Consider the following 23,443-nt stretch of genomic DNA (forward strand, 5'->3'; position numbering starts at 1 on the left):
TTTTATGTGATCCGCTGAAATAAAAAATACAAAATACGCTTGTATTGTAAATAGTGCGTTTTAAATAAAAGTATTTCAAGTATGTACATGCCCAGCCCTGATTACAACAGTAATAAAAATGATCAAAAACGATGTAATAATTGAACATTCGTTTAAATTTCGAATGATTGTATGTTTAATTAAAATAACATATTTCAAATATTTTAGTTTTTAAATAAATGTTAAGTCATAATGACAACAGTTATACAGAAGAAGCTGAGATTTGAGAGCCACTGCTATCAGCGCGTGCACGCGTGTGTGTTCATGCGTTGGAATGGTACGTACGGTATCGAGTCAGCGCGAAAAAGTGGAGGAAATATGGAGATTATTTTCTGATATACATGGAAGACCGAGGGAGTATTAAAGCCACCGCCAAGGCGGATGACGTGGTCTTCGCGAATCGCGGTACGTCCAGCCGACCGCAATCGGCCGTCGACCAGTCGTTGTTCCATGCGTTTCTGATGCGTTTTCGCACGAGGCGGTTCCACGATACCGTGGTGCGTGTCACGAAATAAAGACATTATGATGCGTTATGCAAACAACGAAACTCTGTGATAGATGGGCGCCGCTTGCTCGTCGCTCTATTTGACGGTGAACGTCGATGTTAGTGCATGTTAATTAAGAGGATAATGAGACCGGAAAGGTTTCGATTTGGAAACTTCACGCGAACACGAAGGATCACCCAACGGTGAAATCTAGCGCTTTCCAACGAATCTCAAACGAGAGATCTGTCAACAATTGAAAAAGCGATTATTTGTAATCGTCCAAGATTTTTATAATTCCGCGCATAACTAGGTTATTTAGACGAAACATATGGATGATATTCTTTATTTTAATATGGTTGGTAAAGTTTTAATCTTGAAGAGAAAAGAATATAAAGATCTCATGTTAAACGTTAATATAAATATTATTTCAGATTCATCATTATTACTGAAATAAGGTGATCAAGTAAAATACTTCATTACTGATTTAAATAATAATTACTCCTTGACGAGATACGAATGATATCACGAATAAAATGTATAACTTAAAGTCAAGTCTACAGATTATGATATTATATATCAGTATTTTCAATACATTGCGTATGTTTCTTTTTGTATTGTCGGTATGTAGCAGATGAGAACATGAAATTAATGTTCCTTAAAATTTATAGACGTTTCACAAGTACAGGCAGAAGGTATTTCATGTTTTAAGTGTCTCATGACATTCACAAATCCGGACGACACAGAACTGCTTTGTTCCCATTTCGACGGGAGTGCCAAATTCCAAGTGTTCTGTCCAACCTCGACGCTTTGTATGAAGAGAACCGTTCAGTACAAGTCCAAAAGTAGGTAGCCGAGTCTCGCAAGTGTTATTGTTTAAGTGATAGCATAGGCGTTTATTTATTGAAGAATTCCTTCTTTCAGCATCTGTAGTGACCACTGTTCAACGAGATTGCGCGCCACAGAAATATACTTCTCACACTTACAACGACGCCGATAAGCAGTGGCATAAAAAGGAAGAGGTCATAACATCTGCTTACGACGAGGGTTGCTTTATTGGAGAACACAGAGGCGCGCCTACTGGCCCACCTGAATACTGCTTTTGTAGTTTTCATCTGTGCAATTCATCTCCTTCGCAAATTGGAATGTTTAACAAAATATATGGGGCAATATTAGCAATGTTAATTATGAGATTGTTATAAAATTGTTTATAGCACATAACGTGTTACTTAAAAGAAAGTGCAATTGTACGAGTTTCGTGCACATGGTAAGTATCAGTGTCTCTCCTGTTAAGTACAGAACTGCAGAGATCATAACAAATTGCAAATATCATATCATAAATACAAAAATATTGAAGCCTATCCGATATGAATGACCATAAATAGCTAACTTGTTATTAAAATTATTACATTATAAAATTATAGTTTATTTTTAATTTTGTAATTTGTAAATTTCTATTTCTATATTTATAATTTGGAATAATATATGCTTGAATGAAAAGAAAGATCTTAAATTATCTTGTTAAAAAGAATAATTGGAATATTTTCTATATTTATAAAAAGTATTACAAATATACATTAAAGTATTAAAATCTATTTATTGCTAATATTTGTGTAAATTTGATGTTTGAAATTATCGAAAAATAGAAAAGTTTTTATCATAGTTTTTAATAAATATGAGGGAATGTAAGAAATTAACGAAGACTTTTGGAGTGATCTAATAATTCTAATAGATATATATAATCACTGCCAAAAACTATTCAGCCAAAATTGTCATTTATCTCAAATGTTCGTGAACAAAGTGTATTTTGTACACATACAAGTACTTAATTAACACTTAAACTCGAGCTGTGACCATGTAAATTGTAATGATACAACATTTAAAATATTCAATGATGAACTATAATAAAAAAAATTATAATATTAAAATCCTTGTATATTTTAGCGGTACAATATCTTCATGTTACGTTCATATATATTTTTTTATGAATTATGCAAATAATTATGTATCGCAATGACTAATTTAAATTACTTCAATAAAATTTACTTCAATAAATATATCACGTTTGGCTTTTCAATAAAAGGAAGAAGAAAACTTACCTCGGCGTTATGTTCCACCAAGTACAGAAACACGACATCTTCGCGCATCAAACGTACCGCTGCGTGCAAAGGATATTTGCTCTTCGTTTGCAGTAATTTGTACAATAGAGAGCCAGGCATTTCCTTGAAGTCCTCGCCAGTCAGATCTTCCTGTAATATATATAGGCATTTTAGGTATAAAATATTGTTATTCTGGTAATTGCAATCTTACCCAATGCGCTGAAATTAAGGAGCTGCAATGCTCCTTCAATTTTAGAGTACCCAGTTCCTCGGCGGCTGAATACAATCCCACGCAATTCTTCAACCCTACGGTCCCAATCAGATACCTTTCGCATTGATCTACCAGATCGGACAATTGGAAACCAGCTGCCGCTTTCATCAGATCTAATGTTAAGTGTTCCTGAGATACTTTGCCTGTGTAAATCCATTTCAGCAGCACTAATGCAACGGCGCTATTTAAACTGCTCCAATCTGGAAACGTTTGTAATATGAACACAACAATTGCGTAAAAAAGTAAGATTAAAAATCAATTTAATGTATTAAATAAAAATAAAACATATTCAAGTAAAAGTAAGATATAAACAAATGAGTCGCAAGTTTATCTAACCTAAAACAGTCTTTTCCACAAGGGCTGCGTCGCTGAAGAAATCAGACCTGGCAGATAACACGAATTTATGCGCCGGTATCTCTTGGTCGATCAGTTTTATACTTATATCACTGAAAACAAACAATTTTAGAAACAGACTTATTAATATCCCATTATTGTTATTATTGTTGCAAGACACCTGAAATTTCAGGTTATACGCGTAAGGATACCTGTAACGATGTTGACAGTACAAGGATGCTACCGTCGCCAGAAGCCTGGCGACGAATCCGCCCTCCTGCTTCTCAGCCGTGGCGACGGCGTACTCTCGTTGCAGTTCCGCGTTCGCGTTGTACAAATTGACATATTGCTCCCGCAGCAGGGTCAGATGTTGTTGCCACTTCTGCGCCTCCGTGGGGTCCTCTGAAACGATCAGCGGTCGTGCAAGGACGCGTAAACTTGGCGAAAATGCTGATAACTTACCCATGATCGAAAGAGGAAAAAGAGCGAGAAACCGTCACGTCCGGCGTTTCGGTGTAATCCGTCACGACGTTATCGCTCGTGGCGCGGGCCCGCCGCGCATTAACGCACGTTCATTTAAACCCTTAGCACCGCGCGTCGAATCACCTGGTGAGAAAGGAAAAAGAAAAAAAAGAGGAGATAGAGGAAACCGGCAGACGTGAGACGACACTGCCAAGAGGAGGAGACTCCAAGGGGAAGATCGTCGGGACCAACCGGGATCCTCGGGAGAACGTAGAACGCCGTCGCGGCACCCTTAGGCATCGCACTATCGCACATGTGTCACACACACGCCCACGACGTCATTACAGAATCTGTGTGCGCGCGCGCACGCATGCACGCACACGTGCGCGACGAATGCACGACGGACAGATAAAGAGAGACGACTGCGAGCGAGTTCGTTTCTTTCTTCTTCTTAACAATGAATTTTTTCAAAGAATTGTTATGAATCGTGTCTTGGCTTCCAGGAATAAATAATAGAAAGTGATGCAACAGAAGTTGCGTCGCTCGTTACGCAGGAAAGGGACGATAAAAACAAATGTATTTGGAGGAAGAAGGATAGAGACGTGTAACACGAAGGACGGCAGAGAGGGGTGCAATTATAATTAATAAACTTTAAATTTGAAGTCGCGATATGTGCGAGATGACAGAGCTGGACGACCAATGAACGAATATTCGTCTGCATTGAACACGATGATCTCGATTGAGAAGCGATATGAATCGAGATTATTAGGGCTGATTTTCACAGGCGAATGGTTTTGGAAATGAAATAAAAAAATGATATCTTTTTTTTATTCAGATATCGAAGTTTTTATAAAAGATATTCATTGTAGAAGTTAGAATTAACAAGTCGAATACGTGCAATCTTGCACAATTTCTGCAAAGTCCGCCTTTTTCAAACAGGAGATTAGATATATGGTATAATTTAAACGTAGAGTATCTAGAAATTCTAGAAATTGATACGGTATCTCAAAATATATTGTCAATCAGGCCTTAATCTATTCGGTTTCTGCGTGTTTAAAGAAAAACGATCGAATACTTTAAAGAAAATATGTAATATAAAGAATAATATAATATTATAATATAAAGATTATTGCGATATATGTTATTATAGACAAAAAAATTATTATCGCTCGTTAAATCATTTACTTAATTTTCTATCGAAACCTGTTAAAAGAAACTGATACTTTTATTCACAAGCGTTCAGTCAATGTCTTAAATTAACAACCTTATTATCACATAATTTTATCATCGGACAATAAAATATTTGCAACAGCTTGATAACATCCATTGTTTTATAATTTAGTTGCGGCCATTTGTCTCAGAAAATAAAATTTAATACTGTTTACACTAAAAGCTTCCCACTTTCCGTTACCTCTTTGGGTTGAGCGTTCTGTACAGGATTTCTCGAATATAAGATCACAGCGACACTCACCATAGCTATAGAAACGATGGTGTTCGTACTAACGGGTATGCTAAACAAAATCCAACAAAGCATTGCTGTAAAAATTAGTTCCACCGCGCTGGCAAAGGTCTTCAGTATAGAATTTAAGGTCTTTAGAAAGAAGCTCGTTATTATCCCAACGAGAGAATTGTTTAACATAATTAGAATTACTTTCGGTTGCAGAAACGTACCGATCTCAATATTACTCAATGTTTCGCCAACGTCGTTCGTGAATATACTTAACAGGACAATTACTATAATGTTGCAAAAAATACTGTCGATATACATAAATACGTTCTGTATAAAAATGTCAATGTCCGCGCCCTGCCGTTTCAGCAAATACTCGTTATATACACCAGCCAAGCAGGAGCATGTCGTCTGTAAAACAGGTTTTGTTTTTCAGAAAATAATCGTGTCTCCACTTACACAGGTATCAATATAATAAATGACTCACTTGTACAAGAATTAGAAATAGAAAAATGTCCACATGGAATTCTGTACCAAGGACGTGGGTATCAAAGTGTTTTACCATACAGCCGACTGTCAAGATCACTAGGGAAAACCATTGCGTTGCGGATAACTTTTTGTTAAAAATGACCTAGAAGAAATCAGAATTATTACATCATCCGTCGTCCTTCTATATATGTAGAAAATAATGATCAAAATATATTTATGTTCTTATTTCAAAACAGTCTTACACTGTTTTTCATTTGATGACACAAGTTGACACAAGCATCGTTTTATCCTTCTTGACATTCAGAGAGTAACAAAGATAGAACGACACTTGTGTCGACTGTGTCTCCTAAAAGAAAAGTAGCTTTAAGCGATGCCTCAAAATGCTGATTTATTATTTTATGACAGCTTAAGACTCTTATACAAGAATCGACTATGAATACCAATATCATCAATATACCTGGAAAATGATTCCCGTAAGTACAACGCGAAGTTGTAACAGAATGTAATAAGTCGTAGGGTCGAACCTAGCCAAATTAACAAATGCTAGATTGTTGTACAGGCAGTACAAAAGCGCAGGTATCATATATAGCAGAAGCACTGAAAACAGGCAGTTTTCTTTAGTACCATGAATCTCAAGGACATCCGATATTTATAAGTTTCTTTATTTCTGTTTTTAATCTCACCCTTTTTGTTTTTCTTTGTCTCCTGGAAAAGCGTTAGAATGCTATTGCTGCAAATTAAGATGAATTAATGCTGATAGCAGGAAAATTAACCCAATGGCCAGTTATATACAAATTTTGAATTGTTTTACTCACTCTTTACAGTAAAGTATTGTAGATATGACCAATTTTAGAACTTCTGTCATCAACACAACTGCCACAATATTATATTCGTAGCGGCCGCTTCTTTGAGACCATGTTACAAGAATACCTGCAGTAGAGATTGTTGCATTTTGATATATTTTCATGACGACTTACATTTAATTAATAAAATTTATGTATTTTATTGCTTATAACAAAGATGAAAATTGTTTACAGAACATGTGATCAATGTACCTTGATTTATAAAGAGAGCTATGTAGGAGATGAAAATAACAGGACTCCACCTTCCTGGAAATAATTCACTCCAGTTTATTCCTCCCATAGTTTAACTTTTCTTAGCTGTTTCAGCTTGAACAATTTCGGTACATCATGTTTGACAGTCATTCCTTCCGTAGTTTTTGTACGCACGGCAGCGCACACTGGCAAAGGCCGGATACTGATTGATACCACCACACATATCAACACACTTTGCGCATGTGTATGTGTATAATACATGTACACGCTACGCCATGCTCTGCTCTCAACCGCGTGAATTCTATTACTGTATATATTTATCTGAATTTTGCACGCGAAGATACGTTTAATTTTGCTCCAAAACGATAGAATTATGTAATTAAAAATGTGAATGCCATTTAACTTGTAGAACCAGTTTTTTAATCTGTAAACCGGATTTCACGATGTTGCTTTGCTGTACAACTTTCGTCGTTGCAAAATTAAAGAAAATCTGAGCGAAAAATTTTTTCAATATAATTCCAAATTTTTTAAGTCATATGAAAAACCGGCATCATTTTCTTAAATATTTCTTTTACAATTTGTCTTTGGTAGAGTAAGGATAAGAGGTAATTGGAGTAAAACAGTAAATTACTACAAGCGTTCTACTCGTACAAGTTATCGTATATACGCTGAATATAATTCTGATGATAACATATCAGTAATGATACGACATTAGCCTTTAAATGGTTTTAAGTTTACTAATATTATTCACAATGTTCTCTAGTCTGTACATGAAAAAAATACATGTATATACAATCTCTCTCTCACAAAATATTTCTACAAATTATACTTAAATGATTTACAACATTGATACTATTGATGAAACTTTTCAATATCCAGGTTTAATTCGATGAAAGAGTTGTTAGTGTATAAAGTATTCAAGTATTACTGTTAACTTTTTATTATATTATTTCTGTATTATATTACATGGCCTTTTTATATACACATCTATAAACACGTATCTGGGAGTTTTCGAAAATTTCAATATATTTAGTTTTTTAAAAGTTGATTTTCTATTGCTGTCTCTAAAATGTGTAATCTATTTACACTTTTTATCTTCACAATCATTCGTTCGGAAGCACATACATGAAAAAGTTTTATCACATACACACGTATAGTGTATATTACTCACAATTTAAAAACTATATATATATGTTGCACACAATTATCAGTGTGATAATATCGTCAACATATATATGTACATTTTCCGAATATTTCTAATAAATCTTATGATTATATTAGATATTTAAATTGTTTTTTTAATTTCAATTTAACTAATTTATGTGTATTTATATGTAAATGTATGTAAACGTAAAAAAAATTCATATCTTCAAGTCATCATATAATACACAGCTACAAGAAATTTAAATTTATTAACAGATTATCGAAATTTTTATAGATTATAACGAGGCAAGTAATGTGCAATATTAATTATTACGACTTATTACACAAATAAATCGCAGATCTAGAAGAAACATTCCTGAGAGAAAATAAAACCTTGAAATTTGATTTCCTTAAAAATATCAGAAATATCTTATGTCCATATTTCGTTTTGCTATCAAGGCTATAAAAAATATAATTTTACGTAAGCACAAAGTTTTACAAAGAAATAGGAAATGTATTTTATATTTTACTACTGCAAAAATTTGATTGGTAGTTATAAGCTTATTTTCTTCTATGTTTTTTATAATAATCATTTTTTTCTATAATGTAGAATAGCTAAAATGACTGAAAAATTTGAAGGAACAGATAGTGTGAAAAGTACTGTTTGTTTACAAATATTACATCTGTACATATCCATTTACGTAAGTTGTGTAAATAAACTTCTTCCTATGAAAACATATTGCAATATGGCAATCTACAAAATGCAAATGCATACAAACACATAGTAAATGTATTAAAATCATGTTAGAGCCAGTTGTCAATTAAAGTAGATAAATATTTTTGCTTGAATACTTATTTCTTCTGTACATGAACACAACCAAAGAAATAATCAACAATGTGGAGGCACATATGTATTAGCATCAATTTAGCTTTTTTCTTTAGCTTTTTGTTAATTCTTAGCATTTCCTTCTTTCTACAGAATCTTGATCTAATCAAATAGTCTTGACTAACGTTAGCACTGCGAAAATTTTATGTAAACTATTACACAACAAAGGTTTGAAGGCCTTTGGATATTTCTATTAAAATTCTAATGTATTTTGTTTGCCTGATGAACAATGATTATGTGTAAACGTGATTTACAAAGTTGAACGCATTGGTTTTTAGGTCAGTCATACCGTCGTGATATTTAAAAAAGTTGTGTATATCTAAACGATGAAACGTCATCCGGTTGACTTAATATAAGTTACATGGACATAAATTTATCTGTTATCCTCAATACAATTGAATTGAGATTCAATTGAGATAAGAGAAATTAACATTATCAGAAATATTTTTACTTAATTTCAAATTTATACATTTTTGTTAATTCTATTGTACACATATCCAGTGTATATATTTCTATATTTATTTAAATCAATGTTTTTCAATCTTTTTCAATTTACGGTATATTAAATACTTTCTCGAGATATATGTTACGCGCATACGTTTTAGTGCTCAGCATATATCTTTTTTATCACATATCACTAACACGGTTTTCACTTCATTCATTGTTTTATTTATTTCTAAATTTTTTGCTTTATTTTCTTCAAAAATTATCACGGCACACTTAAAGACTATAATATATCTATTGAAAAACCTTGATTTAAATAACTATATTTCATATATAAAAAGTAAACGCGAATAATTATTTCAATAAATAATACAAAAATCGAATAACTTGTTTATAAGATAAATGTTTTAAGAAAACTATTCATCACAAACTGAACTTTATAACATCTGTACATTAGCTTGAAATTATTCTAAAAAATATGTGTCCATAATATTAGTCTGACGTATTTAATTGTCTCATAATCTGTTGCGTGATTAATTTAGTCGCTTCACTCGCGTTGGGTATAAGAAACTTATCCATATCAGAAATAACCGTGTCGTTATATTGCGTCGTACCGTATTTAAAAGTTATTAGATCGGCGTGCCGCTTTCTCGATGTTATTTTGACGATACTCGTTAAGGGACGTTTCACAATTACGTGCGCGGCGCCTTTTCGTTCCGGGATTTCTCGCAGTACTATAAGATGACTATCGGTAACCAATAGTTGACTAAAACAGAAAACAATATACACACATGAATGACTTTACATGCGAAAGAAAATCCCTTTTTCTTATAAGCTCACCTATCACAGAGATCGCCATTAACTTTCACCTCTTGGCATTTAAAGGAATGTAATAACTTGGGATCTTTCATCCATTGCTGTATTGATACTACTTCGATAGGCTCTTCACTTTCATTATTAGTCATTGTCATATCTAGAAGAGATTAGATTAGTTTTTTCAATGAAACAGTTAACGATTACTTAAGAATAATCCGAAGAATTACCTATCTCTTGATCATCATCTATACTAAACACAGGCGCGGTCTTTCTTTGACGTCTAACATAGTCCAAGTCTTTACTATCTCTCTTTTCTGTATTACTATTAACATTTGCTGTAGGATTCACAATATAATCAAATAGCTTTCCTTTTACTTCCTGACTCTTTAACTTCATGGCTAATCCGATCTTGCCCAAGAGATCAGAATTGTTATTTTTAACTTTAACAGGGCTTGCTTCATTCGAATTTTCTTCTAACATATTAGCATTACATACTAGACAATATTGCGAATTATGATCAATAAGACTTGACACCACTTCATCGCCGAAATATTCATGAATGGCTGAAAACAAAATCATAATTATATGAAAAGAATATAATTTAATTTCGCGTTAAAATATACTAAAAAATAGAAAATAAATACCTTGATATCCAGAAGTAACCATGCTCACGTAATGCGTATGTTTTTGTAAAAAGGATGCCACTACCATATGCGTGTAACGATCTTCCTCTTGTCTACCGCTTCCTAGAAAGCAAAGATGTTCTCCACCAGCTTGTGAACCAACAGCTAATGCTTGACGCTGAGCTTGTAGTAAACCTTGTACCGCTGTAGCAAACGCGGCAGGTTCTTGCAGCATCTGAAAAGATAGAAATATGTTTGATCTTTTCTTTCTATCAAAATTTATATATAAAGCAATATATAAAAATCATAATTTTAATCAATTTTAAACTATGTAAACTTAATACATATCTAAAATATTTTTTTACTTTTATTTTACTGATAACTTACCAAGTTGCAATCGAGATGAAACGCCGTTGGCAAGTGGCCTGCGTTGTATTGTTCGGCAGGTCTACAATCCACGAGAAAGAATCTAACAGCTTCAACAGTGTTATTAGGTAAAGATGGAGTTTCGATGGCATTTTCTACTAATTCTTGTGCTGATACGGGTAAACATAATGCATGAGAGATTAGCTTTTCTTCAGAACTTTCACCAAACATTACGGGATACAAGTCTTGTTTAAAAGATGTTGGTGTTTTCATTGCGTAATACTGTGCCAAGGAACAAAAATCAGTTACATCCTCTGCTTCCAAAGCACAGGGCATTACTGCTATTGCATCTATTATACTTTGTTTGTCTTCATCCTTCATGTTTAAAATTTGCTCTCTATAAAGATGAGAATTACTTCAAACAATGTAATAACAAGGATCAGATACCTAAATATTAATTTAATCAATATTTACCTGGCATTTATAACCATGATTAGTGAGAGGAACAGCATGAAAAATGGATCAGCTTGCATAAAGTATAGATCCCACATTGTACAGACCGCTGGTAACGAACAGACACCAGCAAAAAGGGTATTCATCCATACTTTTGTATATTGATCGGGTGATATCCTCTTCGTGTCCAAGAAGGAGCACAGTTCTGGCTCATGATAGAGAAGCAGTAATCTCAAAACTGAACTATATGTTTCACCTCTAAAAAGAACAGTAAACATATTATTAAAAAATTTGCGATTATAAATAATTAATTTTACATTAACATCAATAAAAAATATTTATTTAAGCAACAAAAAGATAACAATAATTATCTTTTACCTTGGAATATAGATATCTCTTATTGCTTCAAAGAGATTATAAGTTGCAGCACGTGGTAATTTTAAAGCTATTAAAGGACCTAATAATTCCAGCCATCCATTTCCTCTTTCATATTGTTTACATTTACTTTTACAATAAAATGTTAGTATAGATTCAAGATCCGAAACTACAGAAACTTTATCTTCATCATCATTCCCAAGTTTTGCTGTAATGTTTAACGGTAGTCGTTAGTAAATATAAATGAGACTCTATATATGTAGTTTTTCCACTTACTCACCGACCAACTGTTGACAGTCATCGCGAATTATATTTTGTTCCGGTAAATCGTAAACTTCATTAAACTGGCTAAATTGATCACCTCGATCAGTAACATAAAGGCAAGCCAACCAGACATCTGGTCTTACATTTACAGGGACCGGTTGGCCTTTACAAATGGCATATATATCAGAAGCAGATGGTGCTTCTGTATCAAGCAATGCTGCTTCCAGTTCCAATACCCTAAAATAACAATCAATTTGGAGTTAATAAAAATAACGAAAACTGTTGTCACGTTTAAAACTATATAAATTGAGACTACAAGCAAACTTGACTATATCTATTTGAAAATTTCCATCTACAATCTATACAAACGTATCACATTAATTAGCATGATAATTAACAAAATAATCGAAATGATATTACATAAGTCACGTAGTTCCGCTAATAAAATATTTTCTACTGCGCTTCGTCGCAGCTACACGCATGCAACTATGTAGTTCTCCGTTTTACGCGAGCTTGATGTTGTAAAACGTGTCACGGATCATACGGGCCGAAAAAAATTTGGCACGTTATCGTGGTGGTTGTAAAATCCGTTTGTTCTCGTCACGGAGACGCGTTATTTTTCAAGACAAGACAGAGAAACTACGATCACGGCTTACCAGGTGTTCTCGTCCTCCCGTAGGGCCATCGCGACGAACGTCGTCCGAATCAGACAGCGACGTCCCGAGACGAACGCGAGCAAACAGAGATCCAAACGATCCGCCGTCCGTTAAAATCGTTTACGAGTACGCCTTCAGTCGCTCGACATTCCTCGGGAATCTAGTGCGGACGAGAGCAAGGGCTTTCATGTCGCGCGAGCTTTGATTCCGACGGCATGACAGCTGATAAAACGTAGGAACCGTAGGAACGTAGCCGCTGTTGACAGACTGACGCCATCTTTCCGGCGTGGTTCTGCGCACGCGCAGAAAACGTGGCGCGAATCTTAAAAAGGATTTTAGTATTATTATTTACGTATTTAATTTATTTCACTTTATTATTTATTTAATATTCATTTTTTTATTTTAATGTTATTATTTAATATAACCTGTCATCTCTAATTGCAACGCTTTCTTTTCATGTTGAGTAAAATTAATTATGCTATTCATGAGATGTAAAAAGACCTGTCTTTCAAAATGTAACAAAATAATATTTGCTCGATAAATTAATATAAAGTAAGAACTAATCAAAATCGAAGTCGAAGTCGCTATTCTTTAAAGTTGCTTCTTCCACTAAGGGGGCGCTATTGCAAGGAATCTTTCAAGTTCACGCGACCGCCGTGTATCGCGATAATCGTCGGTGCACTCGGTGCCGAGAAACACCAGGAAAGATCGAGCGAAGCCGATTGAGGAGCGTTGAGGATCGAACGGACTAAGGAGGACGAGGACGGTCGAGAGGATCGTTTCAACGTCCGCAGCGTAAACGTGATCGAGTTCGAGGGTTAGTGAAGAGTGGTATCCGCATGATCGTCGCTTGGATCACGTGTTCCCTCGTGTTCTCGCAGTTCGCGGTCTCTCACGTTGGTGAGAGATTCACGATCTAGTCTCCTCATCGCGATCCCGGTAGTACCGGGTGTCACGTCGTGACCGTTCGTGCGGCTAACGATTCCCGATCGAAGGAATGACCGCCTCGAACGGCGTGGTAGGCAGCAGCCCGCTACCGAAATGGCAGCTCGCCTTGGTGGTCGGAGCACCGGTTGCCCTCGGCCTCGGCTACATGTACTACAGGAACAGGAATAGTAACAACGTTGACAAACCGGAACGCGACAAGTTCAGGAGCGGCGCGGCCAAGGAGAACGGCGCGCCCGCCGACAAGCAGATTTCCATCGACGGCGATTGTCCACCCAAAGTGCCTTCTTCTGCGGTCGAGTCGGAGGTTGAAACCGCATGCTTTATTTGGAAGCGTTCGAAAGATTGCGAAAATCCATTTATCCGAAATTAAAAAAAAGAGGATATCTTACGCTTTTATCAACATCATTATTGGTGCCTCTTAGTTTTTAAGAAACAGAATGATAAATTTTTTTTTTTATGTACTATCCCTGTATCATTGACAGCTATAATTATACCATTAATACGTCAAAATGACGTATCATGAGTGATAATTTTTAGTAAACAGTATTGTCTGCAAGCTTTATTGAAGTAACAATGAGATTGTAATGTGTAGTTTGATAAATGGACTTTCTTGATCAATCAAGACTTTCTTAGTATATATTTATTCATTTCTCAGCTTCAATAAAATTATAGTATCTATAGTGGCATTATACATATTTTTAAATTAACATAAAATGAGAAGAAAATACTTTTGTGACCCAAGCAAATTCTTTTGTTCTAGACTCCTTTACAAAAAGCGCAGAAGTATAAGAATGCAGGAAATGTAGAGTTCAAAACGGGAAAATATGATGAAGCTATTGCTCGGTATAATAAAGCAATCGACATTTGTCCAACAGAGAATATAGAGGACCTCGCAACTTTTTATCAAAATAGAGCAGCTGCGTATGAGCAATTGGTAATAAAATTGATGATAGTAATAATAAACATGATGTGAAAATTTTACTTCAATTCATTGTTGAAATTTATGTAAATTTCGTTGTTTACACAATTGTAATTATAATTTACAGAAAAAATATAGTGCTGTGAAGGCAGACTGTACAAAAGCGTTAGAACTAAATCCAAAATATGCCAAAGCTTTGTTACGTCGGGCACGTGCTTTAGAGCAAACAGGGGACTTGGAAGCCGCCTTGGAGGATGTGACTACCGCATGTATTTATGAAGGATTTTCTAATCAAACTTCCCTTTCAACGGCAGATAAGGTCTTGGAAAAGCTTGGTGAGTTATATATTAAAAAAGTTATATATTAAATAAAATGCTGCTCATACTTTTGTAGAATTCAAAAATAGATACAGAAATTCGGTCACTGAAAATTAAAATTATTTTCAGGGAGACAACATGCCCAGGAAAATTTGGCGAACAAAAAATTTGTAATGCCAAGTAAGCATTTTATCAAAACATACATTATATCTTTTCCCAAGGATCCAGTATTTTCTAGACTTCAACATCCAGAAAATATTCCAGAGTAAGTATGGGTAGAAGACTATTTCTGATAACTTGTTGTGGTGTTAACTTTTAAAAAAATGTAATATTTGTTATCAGATTTTTCAAGAAACCATTGCAAGCGGTAAAAAATATGGAGTACGACGATGTAATACCACTGTGCACGGAAATCATTAAAGATCCCGAATTTGATACGTTACCTTCGTCTAGATTAGAGGTGTTATTATTACGAGCTACATTTTACTTACTTTTGGGCGAGCACGATGCTACAATCAAAGATTTTGAAAGTATATTGAACAGCAAAGATGCAACCGATGATGTGAGGATAAATGCCCTAATAAAAAGAGCGGCCTTATACATGCAACTTGATAATCCAGATATGACTTTCAAGGACTTTGAATTAGCCATTAGTATGAATCCAAGTTACAGCGATATCTATCATCATAGAGGACAGGTATTACACATGTTAAAATTGAGCACATTTTTTTGTCATATGCATTACCCTGGGTCTATATTAGTCGCAAGTTGATTGCAAGTTTGTTGCGACAACCAGTCTGAAATGTTAATTTTAAAATTAACAAGTTTGCGATCGACTTGCGACTAATGTAAAATCAGGATTATAAAATAACGTAATAATACTACTTTTTGTCATTTCAGGTAAATTTGCTCATGGGCAGAATAGATGAAGCTAAACGCGATTTTGAAAAGGCTGTTGAATACAATCCAAATTTCGGCATAGCATACGCGCAAAAATGTTACACGGATTATCGTTTTGCAGTGTTCAATAGAGATATAGGATTAGCCGAAGTGGCTGTGAAAGACTTTGAGAGAGCTTTGGAAAAGTATCCAAATCCTCCTGAATGTATATATTGTTATATATCGTATGCTCAGGTATGTACAACTATTTATAATATTTCTTAAGAAAAACAATTGAAATTTAAAAAAAGTAAGTGATAAATTGTTATCATTGTGTTGTACACATTTTGGTTCATTGGCAAAATTTTCAATTATTGTAGATGATGTCCGAAACTCAACAGTTTGAAAAGGCTGATACTTATTATGCTAAAGCATTAGAGAAAGACCCGGACAATGCAACTGTTTATGTGCACAGAGGCTTACTGCAATTACAATGGAACGGTAATGTTGATAAAACTGTGGAATACATACACAAAGCATTGGAATTGGATGAGAAATGTGAGCTCGCATATGAATCATTAGGAAGTATCGAAGTACAAAGGTATGTAATAGTTTAATAATTATTACATGTTGAATGTTGAAATTTTCAAAATGAACCAGCTACAATCACACATGTAACCTGCACTATGTATTATTTAAAGAAACTGAAGACATTCGAATGAAAATATTCTAAATTCATGTTTTCTTTCAGAGGAAACATAGAGGAAGCAATAAGATTATTTGACAAGGCTTTAGTATTATGTCGTACATTCATGGAATTGACACACATATACAGCTTGAGAGATGCTGCAAAAGCACAACTTAATATAAAGAATAGATTAGGTATGGACGTCATTCGTTCGTCGTCTCGATTTGTTCCGAATTCCATGTTTTAAATTATGAAAAAATTAAAATAAAAAAACTATTGTTATTAAAGAATAAAATTTTATGTTAGCACATCAATCTTAAACACGATATACGTACAGGGTATCCTAAAAACTGCAATACGCAATTTTTTTTATTACATTGCATTATTTTACATTAAAACAGTTTTAATATAATTTTCAATTTATAACAACACTTTAAAAATTAATTTTGATATATTGGATCTATTAGCATTTGATTTATGATTATAAAAAAGAATTAGTGACATAATGCACCAGTTATTGTAGATTATCTACCAGATATGTAGATTATCAAAGCTTTAAAGTATTTGTTAGCAAGTGAAGTTTGTAACTATTTAGAATTGCTCAAGTTTTACTTTGTAAGATCATGTGCTTGTGCAAATATTAAAATTTGTTGTGTAATCATTTAAGTAATTTTATGATGTTTACAGATCTTGTAATTTTTAACGAATGAAATATTTATCAATATTATTTTTGCTTAGAATACTCTATAAATACCCTATTATTGGAATTTGATAGAAATTATCTTTTTATGCAATTGCTTTTAATCAAGTTGTGTATAAAGTTTATATAATAGAAACTTTTACAAAAGCTATTCTATGATTATTCCTTACTTGATCTTGTATACAAAAAATAATATATTAATAAAATAAATATTTATACTTATGACATTTAAAATCATAAAAAAATGATGACTTAAAATTTATAACGCAATTTTGGTATTTTATGAAAAAAAATAGAGGAATTATGATCACACGCTAGTAAATAAATTCAAGATTTTCATACAATTAATGTATTTCAACATTCTTGTATTTACTTAAACATCATAAAATATGGAAGCCAAAGGATATCTTATAACAAATGCCAACATACTACTGATAATCTGAAAAATATTAATGTTATATATTTTAAATTATTAAATTTATTTTTTTTAAATTACCTGAATTATTAGTAAAATTGACGTAAGTTTTGGTTCTCTCAATGGCCCAGTCTTGATCAATACAAAATTAATCAAAGTTAGATTATTACAAGTCACAAAGCCTTCCGAGTCTTCTTCCCACTTTATTAATTTCAATTTTCGAAATATCCACATTGATAGCCTTCCTAGTAAGATAAAATGTAATTCTAAACAATACATATAATTTTTTCTTTATTAAGATAAGCTATACTATCATACCAAGTGTGCTTAGGTCTGATTTATAGAACACAGTTCTACTAGGCTCCAATTTGTCCATCTTTTCATTGTATCTGCGAATAAAATCATATGCTATGAGCAGATCTCGATAGAATTTTTTAACATAATTATTTTTTATCTCTGGAACTCACTTTGGTAATCTATGCCTAGGACACGATACAAGATGAAATAGCTGCGGTATGCTATACAGAAAATTGATTATTTGCGGAATGAAAAACAATAAAGTCGTCTTGCTGAAGCGACCTATGATACCGACGACGGCGAAAGTCATTCCCGATAGATAACAAAACGTGTCGCCTACGAAAACCTGCGATGGATACCTTGAACAAAGCATCATTATTCCTTTACTTCAACGTAACGTTCATAAATTATATAAATTCATACATATTACAAATTAAATATATACATATTTTTTTTATTGTTAAATATATTAATTTATAGATTTTTACACACGCGCGCGCGCGCGCGCACGCACACACACACACACACACACATTTACGCGAACACATTACAGAGTAGATCATTTAAGCTGCTTCCCCCCACGAATCATGCCTTATATTTCTTTTGCACATTTTATCTTATTTATTATGCAGATATATTCTTTTCCGTATAAATATAGGAAATCACAGGCATATGTGAAACATATGCAAGGCATTGCTCCAACAGGAAATTACCAAATCGAGCGCCATTGCTCTGTAACTACGAGGGGGCTACCATGATGACTATAAACACGTGGAGCTTGGGAATCGTTTCTGACTGCAAAGAGAGAGCCGCTCCTTTTCCTCGAGCTTGGCTGGCTAATTCTAGAATTAATGATCCAGCTTCTGACTTATGGGCGGGTCCGCCTCGTCCGCAGGACGGATTACTCATGCATTGCAAGGGGTGGCACATGGATACAGTTCGACGCCGCCGTAAGACGCGTGCGCTCTGCGAATAGTCACGATCGGCGAGAGTGTGTTCGTCGACGAGTACGACGGGCGGAATCGTCGGCTGCTGCGGCGCTCGGGCGTGGTTTTTCACGTCGTCGCGGTACGCGCCGTTACCCAGTTAGGGAGGAGACAAAAGGTGCACCTGGATCTCGGGGGGCACCCTTCTCCCCCATCCCCCTCCCCCCCGTTGCAGCCAGTCAGCCTGAGTCAGGCAGCGACTATCGACGAGACTAGAAGTATGCACGGTGTGGCGCGTCGCCGGTCACCGATCTTATAATCGCCGATCATCGTGCAATTGCCGACGAAATCGTCAGAATCGGCATATCCGGCGATCAACAGGCACAGCGAATTAAATGGCACGTTGCGCCGCAGTGACGTCACCATACCGTCATCTGGTGAGATCATCATCGAAGGCGTCGTCGTCGTCGTCGTCGAATCGCATTGTGAGCGACGCTTTATTATGTAATATAGTTGTGGGCAATGACACGCGTGCGGGGCGGAGGCTGCCGGGACGTTTAACTCGCGCGGAATCCAATTGGCCGACGGTGTACGTTCCCTGCAATGCAGCGGATCGGCGACGATGCCGCTTAGCTCGCATGACTGAAAAAAATATTGTATGAATGATAAATCAGGGAGATATATATACGGGAAATTTAAGAAACGTCGTATCGAGAAATGAGGTCAACGAATTTCTCGCGTTCAACGTGATGATCTATAATCCGCGAATTTCAGGATAAATTTCTTCTTTGATATGTGTACATACGTATGTATTGTAATATATAGTACATACGTATGTAATATGCATTTCGTATACGCGTATGCATTCCGATTCTTCAATTGTTCTCTGCACGGCACATACAATTATAAATAGAATTCCATCCTGAATTTTAAAACGAGTTATAGATCGTCTAGAGTGGGTTTTAAATAGAAATACACGCTGTAGAATGTTGTGGATCTCTTTAACGAAAAAAAAAAAATCGAAAATTAATAAAAATATAAATTTAAGTTACTGATTACGTTTTCAGATGATACTCATAAGACTGTAATTTCAACGAAGATGTCTCAGACAGCTAACAAGATTTCTCTTCAGGAACGTAAGATGAGAAATTGAACTATCTGAGTGTAGGGATCGGTGCCATGCAGGTCCGTCTAGATGGGAAACTGGCGTTGCTGTATACTCTATTGATCTTGCAAGTTCTGATTGTTATGATCTATGTCGCCACAACTCCGCCGCCCGAGCTAGCTGCATCTACGACTCGTGCATCCGTCAGTTTCGTCAAGTTTGAAGCATCGCAGGTGCTGCGAATTTGTGATTGACCATGTAAATCGATGTATTTATTCGAAATACTCTAGAACTAATTTTTTTTTAATTGAAGGATCTGCACGTAAATCAGGGCAATCGTAAAAAATCACCAATCTATCAGACAATCAATGGGGAGGTAGCGTTGAAAGATGTCAAGACATTTAGACTGTTTGAAATATACAATCATACTGTATGCTGGAAATATGGAGTGGATCAGCGTAAAATGAAAAGCAATGAGCATCTGGAAAGATGTATCTGCAATCAAGGATGGCATGGCTTGGATTGCGGTCAACCAGAAGTCGTGTGGAGGGCAATCATGGCGTCGAAGCAGAACGTTAGCCTGAAACGTCGCAAAACTGCCAGGCACATTATTCACACCTTTTTTATAAGCGACTACAACTCGGCGATCGCTGAGGTGATAGTGGAGGAACTCTACAACGTGGTGGACCTTTTTGTAATTTGTGATTTCAATAACGCGGAAGATAATTTCCGGCACAAACTGTCCAAAGGACTGCTACAGCGAGAGCAGAAGAAGATTCTGTACATCAACGTGGCGACCAAGTCCCATAAACCATCCCGGATAGTATCGAGATACGTTTGGGATAAAATCAAGACTGTGGTGCAGAATCTAAAGGACGACGATATCTACGTGACAATGGAGCCAGAGCAGATACTGAACTCCAGAGCATTAATGTTCCTCAAAGTTTACGACGATTGGCCTCAACCCATCGGATTTAGATTAAGATGGTCAATATACGGCTTCTTTTGGCAGCATCCGCTCAAGACAACGATCACACTCGGCGCATACACCGTCGGTTTGATGCGCAATGCCTATCAATCCAACTCGCTTGTATTGCGACAACAGTTGGACGGAGACACCAGCGAGAGAGATATTTTGGGATTAGTCATAGGAGATTTGAATCATTACGGTGGGTGGTATTGTAATCTATGCCAGGCACCCGCAAATATTATTATCGGTCTTCGCAATAAAGTTCAGTCTAAGGAGATTTATATCGAGAAGACTATCGATGTGCCGTTTGTAGAGGACCTAATAGGTAGCGGACTGTGGTTGGACGGTAAAACCAATCTTCTGAGAGTCTCTAAGTCTAGGGATTCCTACTTCGCGCCAGAAACGATTCTCAATAACACGTGGAAGTACGACTGGTTGGTAGAGAATTTTTACGCTAAACTAGATTACTACTGACGTACTGGTCGCACCCGACTGTGATATTAACTCATATTCAATACTCAGTGTATACTAATGTAATATTATACTAAATTTATACACTAAAATATTACGTTGACAAAATATAAATGTTAAATGGTTTATACATACAACTTATACGCCTAGCAATTTGAAGCTCCCCTTATCCAAAGAGATTCCTTTTTTCACGTTATATATTATCACAATATTATTATTATTATTAGTAATATTTCAGAATAAAAATACTTTTTAGTCCAACTTACCAATTAAATTTGAATAATGCGAGGGAAGTTGCTATATAAGGCAGCATAAAATATATTGAAAACTGGTGCGCTTTCCATTGACTGCCAAATAACTCGATTATGTTGAAGATGAGAATACTCATGGCGATGATTAAACTTTGTCCAACCTCCAAACCGTTTATCCCGGCTAATATATTTATAGCGTTTGTACAAAACACTGCTAACATTCCCATATATACATAGTAAAAAATCCATAAATCCAACGAGAAACCAAACCACGATCTCAACGGCTTTGGTACAATGATTATTGTGGAGTTAAAGTTGACATAATAAACCATCAGTAATGGCAAAGATGCTATAGTTGGCAGAAGTAATTTATGTCGCCAACGAAGATCCAAAACATCATCGGCAAAGCCCAAGAGTAGCATGCAACATATGGATAATAATGCAGCCAAAAAATCAACAAACTGTAATAGAAAGCTTGCTCTTTACATTGGTTATAAATCTACATGTGTTTTAAAATTAAAATAACATAGAATATCATATTTTATATCTTATATTTTTAGATTAAATGTAAGTCATTTCCAAAGTTATCGATTAATCTTAGGAGGCTACTTTCCTTTTGGGAGACGATATAACATCGTTCTATTCTCCTTGGTATTCAATGAATAACAAAGATAAAACAATATTTATGTCAACAACTGTTTCCTAAAAGAAAAGTAGCCATATGCCCGTATTCATAGTTAGACCTTGTACTTAAGGCTTCCTTACATTTATCTTTAGATGCTCAATAGCCAATGAAATAATTCGTAAAGTATCTAAAGATAAATTTAAGGAAGCCTTAAATATAAGGCCTGACTATGAATACGGGCATTAGTTTAATTTTCTATAATCAGAATAAAAAAAAAAGGAAATTAGCTACACTTTCTGACTGACATCTGTACTATACCTCATTGTGTGGAAAGTTTATATTCCTAAACAGACAATCAGTAAATGGTATAGGAATAAATAGGAACATTGTTATAAGAAATACACATCCAGTGACAACACCTATCGCTTCCGGTCTGTAAAAATACAGTCAGTTGTGTGTCAAGCATTGTTATGTACAGAACGATCGATAGAAAAACATATGAAAACAATGAAATGTTTCATATTCAAACGAGCTTCTGGAAAAGCAAACTGATCAATTCCACGAGATAAAAACTGAAAAGAATTAAAGTTATGATTATGTGCTTCGATATTAAAATTAACAAATTTATATCGTGGAGTCGATCAGCTCGGTGAAGCTTAAACGGCGTTAGGTTCGGGTATCCTCACTCACATTTTCCCACTACACCTCTTGCTCATGTCGACACCGTAGAGGTTAGCTTGGACAAACATGGGTTTTATCTTCGGAATCAGGTGTACGGTCAAGCCGAACGCGCACACGGACATCATCGCGTTGACGTATATCGGGATTGACGACTTCAATATTTCGTCCTCGGTACTCATCGTTGAAACGTTGAATAACGAACGTTCGAACACCGGTCTCGGTTCTTGCGGAGCACTTGCGAGTTAACAACTCACGAGGGCGATAAGCGGCTGTGATAAACGGAAAAACCGGCGTCGCCTTCGTGTCGACTTCGACGCGTCAACGATATGCCAACAGTGCCATTGTAACATAATACATCAACACTGTACTGATTGAACAGTATGATATTTATCTCCTGGGCGCCGCCATATATATGCGTATCGATCATGATATCGATGATCTCGATATGTCTCGATGATCTTCTTTAATTGGCCTTCGATATATAACAACCTTTTTCCTCCAAAATCCAAACTTTCAGTGTAACCGCATAAAAAAAGTAAATGGAATAA

The 23,443-nt window shown here is 35.3% G+C and overlaps 7 protein-coding genes across 10 annotated transcripts in view; 3 read left to right on the forward strand and 4 right to left on the reverse strand.

The window, feature by feature from the left end:
- LOC108725277 (rabankyrin-5) overlaps positions 1 to 4,077 on the reverse strand; it is a 9,061-nt gene extending 4,984 nt beyond the window's left edge. Inside the window, exons 1-5 of the mRNA XM_018452199.1 lie at positions 3,687 to 4,077; positions 3,437 to 3,626; positions 3,228 to 3,337; positions 2,832 to 3,091; positions 2,621 to 2,770 (exon numbers count right to left, since the gene is read on the reverse strand). Of these exons, the coding sequence (XP_018307701.1) occupies positions 2,621 to 2,770; positions 2,832 to 3,091; positions 3,228 to 3,337; positions 3,437 to 3,626; positions 3,687 to 3,690 (714 nt within the window). The 5' untranslated portion in view covers positions 3,691 to 4,077. The remainder of the gene's footprint in view (positions 1 to 2,620; positions 2,771 to 2,831; positions 3,092 to 3,227; positions 3,338 to 3,436; positions 3,627 to 3,686) is intronic.
- Positions 286 to 1,893, forward strand: LOC108725278 (uncharacterized). Its single transcript, XM_018452200.1, has 4 exons — positions 286 to 879; positions 956 to 1,121; positions 1,193 to 1,366; positions 1,446 to 1,893. The coding sequence occupies exons 2-4, from the start codon at positions 1,058 to 1,060 to the stop codon at positions 1,721 to 1,723; spliced, it is 516 nt and encodes a 171-aa protein (XP_018307702.1). The 5' UTR covers positions 286 to 879; positions 956 to 1,057; the 3' UTR covers positions 1,724 to 1,893.
- Positions 4,078 to 4,858: 781 nt separating the features above from the next.
- On the reverse strand, positions 4,859 to 7,069 carry senju (UDP-galactose transporter senju). Its single transcript, XM_018452136.1, has 6 exons — positions 6,678 to 7,069; positions 6,438 to 6,552; positions 6,306 to 6,352; positions 6,080 to 6,219; positions 5,621 to 5,764; positions 4,859 to 5,544 (listed from the first exon to the last, which is right to left on the reverse strand). The coding sequence occupies exons 1-6, from the start codon at positions 6,763 to 6,765 to the stop codon at positions 5,068 to 5,070; spliced, it is 1,011 nt and encodes a 336-aa protein (XP_018307638.1). The 5' UTR covers positions 6,766 to 7,069; the 3' UTR covers positions 4,859 to 5,067.
- A 2,487-nt stretch (positions 7,070 to 9,556) lies between these two features.
- On the reverse strand, positions 9,557 to 12,732 carry TBC1D23 (TBC1 domain family member 23). 2 transcript variants are annotated; one of them, XM_018452180.1, is made up of 9 exons: positions 12,704 to 12,732; positions 12,064 to 12,284; positions 11,787 to 11,991; positions 11,430 to 11,666; positions 10,977 to 11,352; positions 10,611 to 10,824; positions 10,194 to 10,529; positions 9,991 to 10,123; positions 9,557 to 9,916 (listed from the first exon to the last, which is right to left on the reverse strand). In XM_018452180.1, exons 1-9 carry the CDS (start codon positions 12,730 to 12,732, stop codon positions 9,643 to 9,645), a joined length of 2,025 nt encoding a protein of 674 aa, XP_018307682.1. In that variant the 3' UTR covers positions 9,557 to 9,642. The 2 variants fall into 2 exon arrangements, with proteins under 2 accessions (XP_018307682.1, XP_018307683.1); XM_018452181.1 differs by lacking the exon at positions 12,704 to 12,732 and having other exon boundaries at positions 12,060 to 12,145.
- A 538-nt stretch (positions 12,733 to 13,270) lies between these two features.
- Positions 13,271 to 18,131, forward strand: Tom70 (translocase of outer membrane 70). Of its 2 annotated transcripts, XM_018452183.1 has the most exons (9): positions 13,271 to 13,955; positions 14,412 to 14,585; positions 14,698 to 14,905; positions 15,017 to 15,152; positions 15,230 to 15,584; positions 15,788 to 16,021; positions 16,147 to 16,367; positions 16,518 to 16,648; positions 18,056 to 18,131. In XM_018452183.1, the coding sequence occupies exons 1-9, from the start codon at positions 13,701 to 13,703 to the stop codon at positions 18,070 to 18,072; spliced, it is 1,731 nt and encodes a 576-aa protein (XP_018307685.1). In that variant the 5' UTR covers positions 13,271 to 13,700; the 3' UTR covers positions 18,073 to 18,131. The 2 variants fall into 2 exon arrangements, with proteins under 2 accessions (XP_018307685.1, XP_018307684.1); XM_018452182.1 differs by lacking the exon at positions 18,056 to 18,131 and having other exon boundaries at positions 16,518 to 16,799.
- On the reverse strand, positions 17,517 to 23,298 carry Alg7 (Alg7 dolichyl-phosphate N-acetylglucosaminephosphotransferase). Its single transcript, XM_018452187.1, has 7 exons — positions 22,905 to 23,298; positions 22,533 to 22,647; positions 21,605 to 22,050; positions 18,037 to 18,225; positions 17,888 to 17,958; positions 17,651 to 17,814; positions 17,517 to 17,593 (listed from the first exon to the last, which is right to left on the reverse strand). Exons 1-7 carry the CDS (start codon positions 23,072 to 23,074, stop codon positions 17,528 to 17,530), a joined length of 1,221 nt encoding a protein of 406 aa, XP_018307689.1. The 5' UTR covers positions 23,075 to 23,298; the 3' UTR covers positions 17,517 to 17,527.
- Mgat3 (beta-1,4-mannosyl-glycoprotein 4-beta-N-acetylglucosaminyltransferase) lies at positions 18,580 to 21,497 on the forward strand. Of its 2 annotated transcripts, none has more exons than XM_018452184.1 (3): positions 18,580 to 19,277; positions 19,860 to 20,130; positions 20,211 to 21,497. In XM_018452184.1, exons 2-3 carry the CDS (start codon positions 19,972 to 19,974, stop codon positions 21,339 to 21,341), a joined length of 1,290 nt encoding a protein of 429 aa, XP_018307686.1. In that variant the 5' UTR covers positions 18,580 to 19,277; positions 19,860 to 19,971; the 3' UTR covers positions 21,342 to 21,497. The 2 variants fall into 2 exon arrangements, with proteins under 2 accessions (XP_018307686.1, XP_018307687.1); XM_018452185.1 differs by having other exon boundaries at positions 18,580 to 19,229.
- Positions 23,299 to 23,443: the final 145 nt, after the last annotated feature.

The sequence above is a fragment of the Mycetomoellerius zeteki genome, unplaced genomic scaffold (genome assembly GCF_001594055.1).
Source record: "Mycetomoellerius zeteki isolate Tzet28-1 unplaced genomic scaffold, Tzet1.0 scaffold332, whole genome shotgun sequence".
NCBI lineage: Eukaryota > Metazoa > Arthropoda > Insecta > Hymenoptera > Formicidae > Mycetomoellerius > Mycetomoellerius zeteki.

What these genes read in the sequence shown, in the direction of transcription:
- Mgat3 (XM_018452184.1), top strand. Translation starts at nt 19,972, where the DNA reads ATGCAGGTCCGTCTAGATGGGAAACTGGCGTTGCTGTATACTCTATTG. An exon ending in TCAAGTTTGAAGCATCGCAG is followed by an intron (nt 20,131 to 20,210) that starts GTGCTGCGAATT and finishes TTTTAATTGAAG; the next exon opens with GATCTGCACGTAAATCAGGG.
- Alg7 (XM_018452187.1), bottom strand. Translation starts at nt 23,074, where the DNA reads ATGAGTACCGAGGACGAAATATTGAAGTCGTCAATCCCGATATACGTC. An exon ending in AAGAGGTGTAGTGGGAAAAT is followed by an intron (nt 22,648 to 22,904) that starts GTGAGTGAGGAT and finishes GTATTTTTACAG; the next exon opens with ACCGGAAGCGATAGGTGTTG. An exon ending in CCTAGGCATAGATTACCAAA is followed by an intron (nt 17,959 to 18,036) that starts GTGAGTTCCAGA and finishes TTTTATTCGCAG; the next exon opens with ATACAATGAAAAGATGGACA.
- TBC1D23 (XM_018452180.1), bottom strand. Translation starts at nt 12,732, where the DNA reads ATGGCCCTACGGGAGGACGAGAACACCTG. An exon ending in ATCATGGTTATAAATGCCAG is followed by an intron (nt 11,353 to 11,429) that starts GTAAATATTGAT and finishes TCATCTTTATAG; the next exon opens with AGAGCAAATTTTAAACATGA. An exon ending in AATGGCGATCTCTGTGATAG is followed by an intron (nt 9,917 to 9,990) that starts GTGAGCTTATAA and finishes TTTCTGTTTTAG; the next exon opens with TCAACTATTGGTTACCGATA.
- Tom70 (XM_018452182.1), top strand. Translation starts at nt 13,701, where the DNA reads ATGACCGCCTCGAACGGCGTGGTAGGCAGCAGCCCGCTACCGAAATGG. An exon ending in TAAGGTCTTGGAAAAGCTTG is followed by an intron (nt 14,906 to 15,016) that starts GTGAGTTATATA and finishes AATTATTTTCAG; the next exon opens with GGAGACAACATGCCCAGGAA. An exon ending in GGAAGTATCGAAGTACAAAG is followed by an intron (nt 16,368 to 16,517) that starts GTATGTAATAGT and finishes GTTTTCTTTCAG; the next exon opens with AGGAAACATAGAGGAAGCAA.
- LOC108725278 (XM_018452200.1), top strand. Translation starts at nt 1,058, where the DNA reads ATGTATAACTTAAAGTCAAGTCTACAGATTATGATATTATATATCAGT. An exon ending in CAGTATTTTCAATACATTGC is followed by an intron (nt 1,122 to 1,192) that starts GTATGTTTCTTT and finishes TAAAATTTATAG; the next exon opens with ACGTTTCACAAGTACAGGCA. An exon ending in CGTTCAGTACAAGTCCAAAA is followed by an intron (nt 1,367 to 1,445) that starts GTAGGTAGCCGA and finishes TCCTTCTTTCAG; the next exon opens with CATCTGTAGTGACCACTGTT.
- senju (XM_018452136.1), bottom strand. Translation starts at nt 6,765, where the DNA reads ATGGGAGGAATAAACTGGAGTGAATTATTTCCAGGAAGGTGGAGTCCT. An exon ending in TTACGGGAATCATTTTCCAG is followed by an intron (nt 5,765 to 6,079) that starts GTATATTGATGA and finishes GATTTCTTCTAG; the next exon opens with GTCATTTTTAACAAAAAGTT. An exon ending in TATTTCTAATTCTTGTACAA is followed by an intron (nt 5,545 to 5,620) that starts GTGAGTCATTTA and finishes CCTGTTTTACAG; the next exon opens with ACGACATGCTCCTGCTTGGC.